This window comes from Stegastes partitus, unplaced genomic scaffold (genome assembly GCF_000690725.1).
Source record: "Stegastes partitus isolate 25-593 unplaced genomic scaffold, Stegastes_partitus-1.0.2 Scaffold1000, whole genome shotgun sequence".
In the NCBI taxonomy this organism is placed as follows: Eukaryota; Metazoa; Chordata; class Actinopteri; family Pomacentridae; genus Stegastes; species Stegastes partitus.
This window is the reverse complement of record NW_007578731.1, coordinates 18,970-20,267: the sequence shown is the minus strand read 5'-3', so window position 1 is coordinate 20,267 and position 1,298 is coordinate 18,970. Positions and strand designations below refer to the sequence as shown.

General features: G+C 43.1%; 1 protein-coding gene across 1 annotated transcript in view; it reads right to left on the bottom strand.

The window, feature by feature from the left end:
• Positions 1-381, bottom strand: part of LOC103366974 (protein Shroom2-like) — a 21,436-nt gene extending 21,055 nt beyond the window's left edge. The window contains exon 1 of the mRNA XM_008294851.1: positions 284-381. Coding sequence (XP_008293073.1) covers positions 284-381 — 98 coding nt within the window. The remainder of the gene's footprint in view (positions 1-283) is intronic.
• Between the last annotated feature and the right edge of the window lie 917 nt (positions 382-1,298).

Here is a 1,298-nt window from a genome sequence, read left to right as displayed (position 1 = left end):
GAACTCATGAGGGCAACGCTTCTTCTCTCTACATTTTTCTCTCCAGCTTTTAAATTCCTCGCTGTCACTCGTCGTTAGACTCAAGTCAAGAAGATGCGCTGCGGAGTTCATCTATTGTCTGCGTGGTGCAGCTCTGACCTCTGACCTCGTGATGACCGGGAGGCCGTTATGTCCTCCGACGCCACGAAACCGCGAACAAACAAGACGGCCGGGGAGCAACAGCTGATTTGTGGATGTTAGACAAAGAACTACCACCAAAGCCTTGATCTGAGAACCGAGGTACCTCCGGACCACCAGCGTCAGGGTCTTGTGGGAGCTCTTCACCAGGCAGATGGCCTCCTGACGAGAGCCGCTGAGGGGAACTGCGTTCACGCTCACCATCTCGTCGCCGGCCCGGAGACGAACGGCCGCCGCCACGCTGCCCTCCTCCACCTGGACAGGAAGACGGCGTTAGCGTCGCTTCACGAACACGTTAAACACAAAGTGGGTGTCGATGTCGGGAGCAGCTGAGCTTCTGCAGAGCTTCAGATGTGCTGAATAAACACTGTTCAGATGATAAATGTTGGTAAAGATTTAGATTTACGTCTTCGTGCTGTTTCAGTAACAGGACTTGACGTTTAAACCAGCTGATAAAACAGGAAAGTGATTAAAAAAACAGCACAATCACACAAAAATCAGCCATTTTTAAAGGTGGATGTGAAGTTTGAAGGCAACGAAAGCACATCAAGCGAAACAATAATGAATAAAAGTCATGTCTACGGCGATTTTTTAGTTTCTTTAGCCAGTTCTCATCTCGTTGTGGCTGTTTTTTAATCAATATATAGTTATTTTTGATCTCTTTGTGGTCATTTTTGGTCAATTTGTGGTCATTTTTGGTCAATTTGTGGTCATTTTTGGTCAATTTGTGGTCATTTCTAGTATTTTTGTGTTAATTTCAGTCTCTTCATGATCATTTCAAGTCACTCTGTGGCCATTTTTGTCATCACTTTCAATCACAATCAGGTTATTTCAAGGCTATTCACTATTTGCTAGACATTTTTGGTCTCTTTGTAGCTGTTTTCTGTGAATTTTCAGTTATTCTCAGTCTTTTTGTGGTCGTTTCTGGTGTATCTGTAGTCATGTCTGCTGTCTTTATGGACATTTTTGGTCAATTTGTGGTCATTTCTAGTATTTTTGTTGTCATTTCAGTCTCTTCATGATCATTTCTAGTCACTCTGTGGCCGTTTTTGTCATTATTTTTAATCTCAATCACGTAATTTCAAGTCTATTTACTATTTGCTAAGTTTAAACCAGCTGAT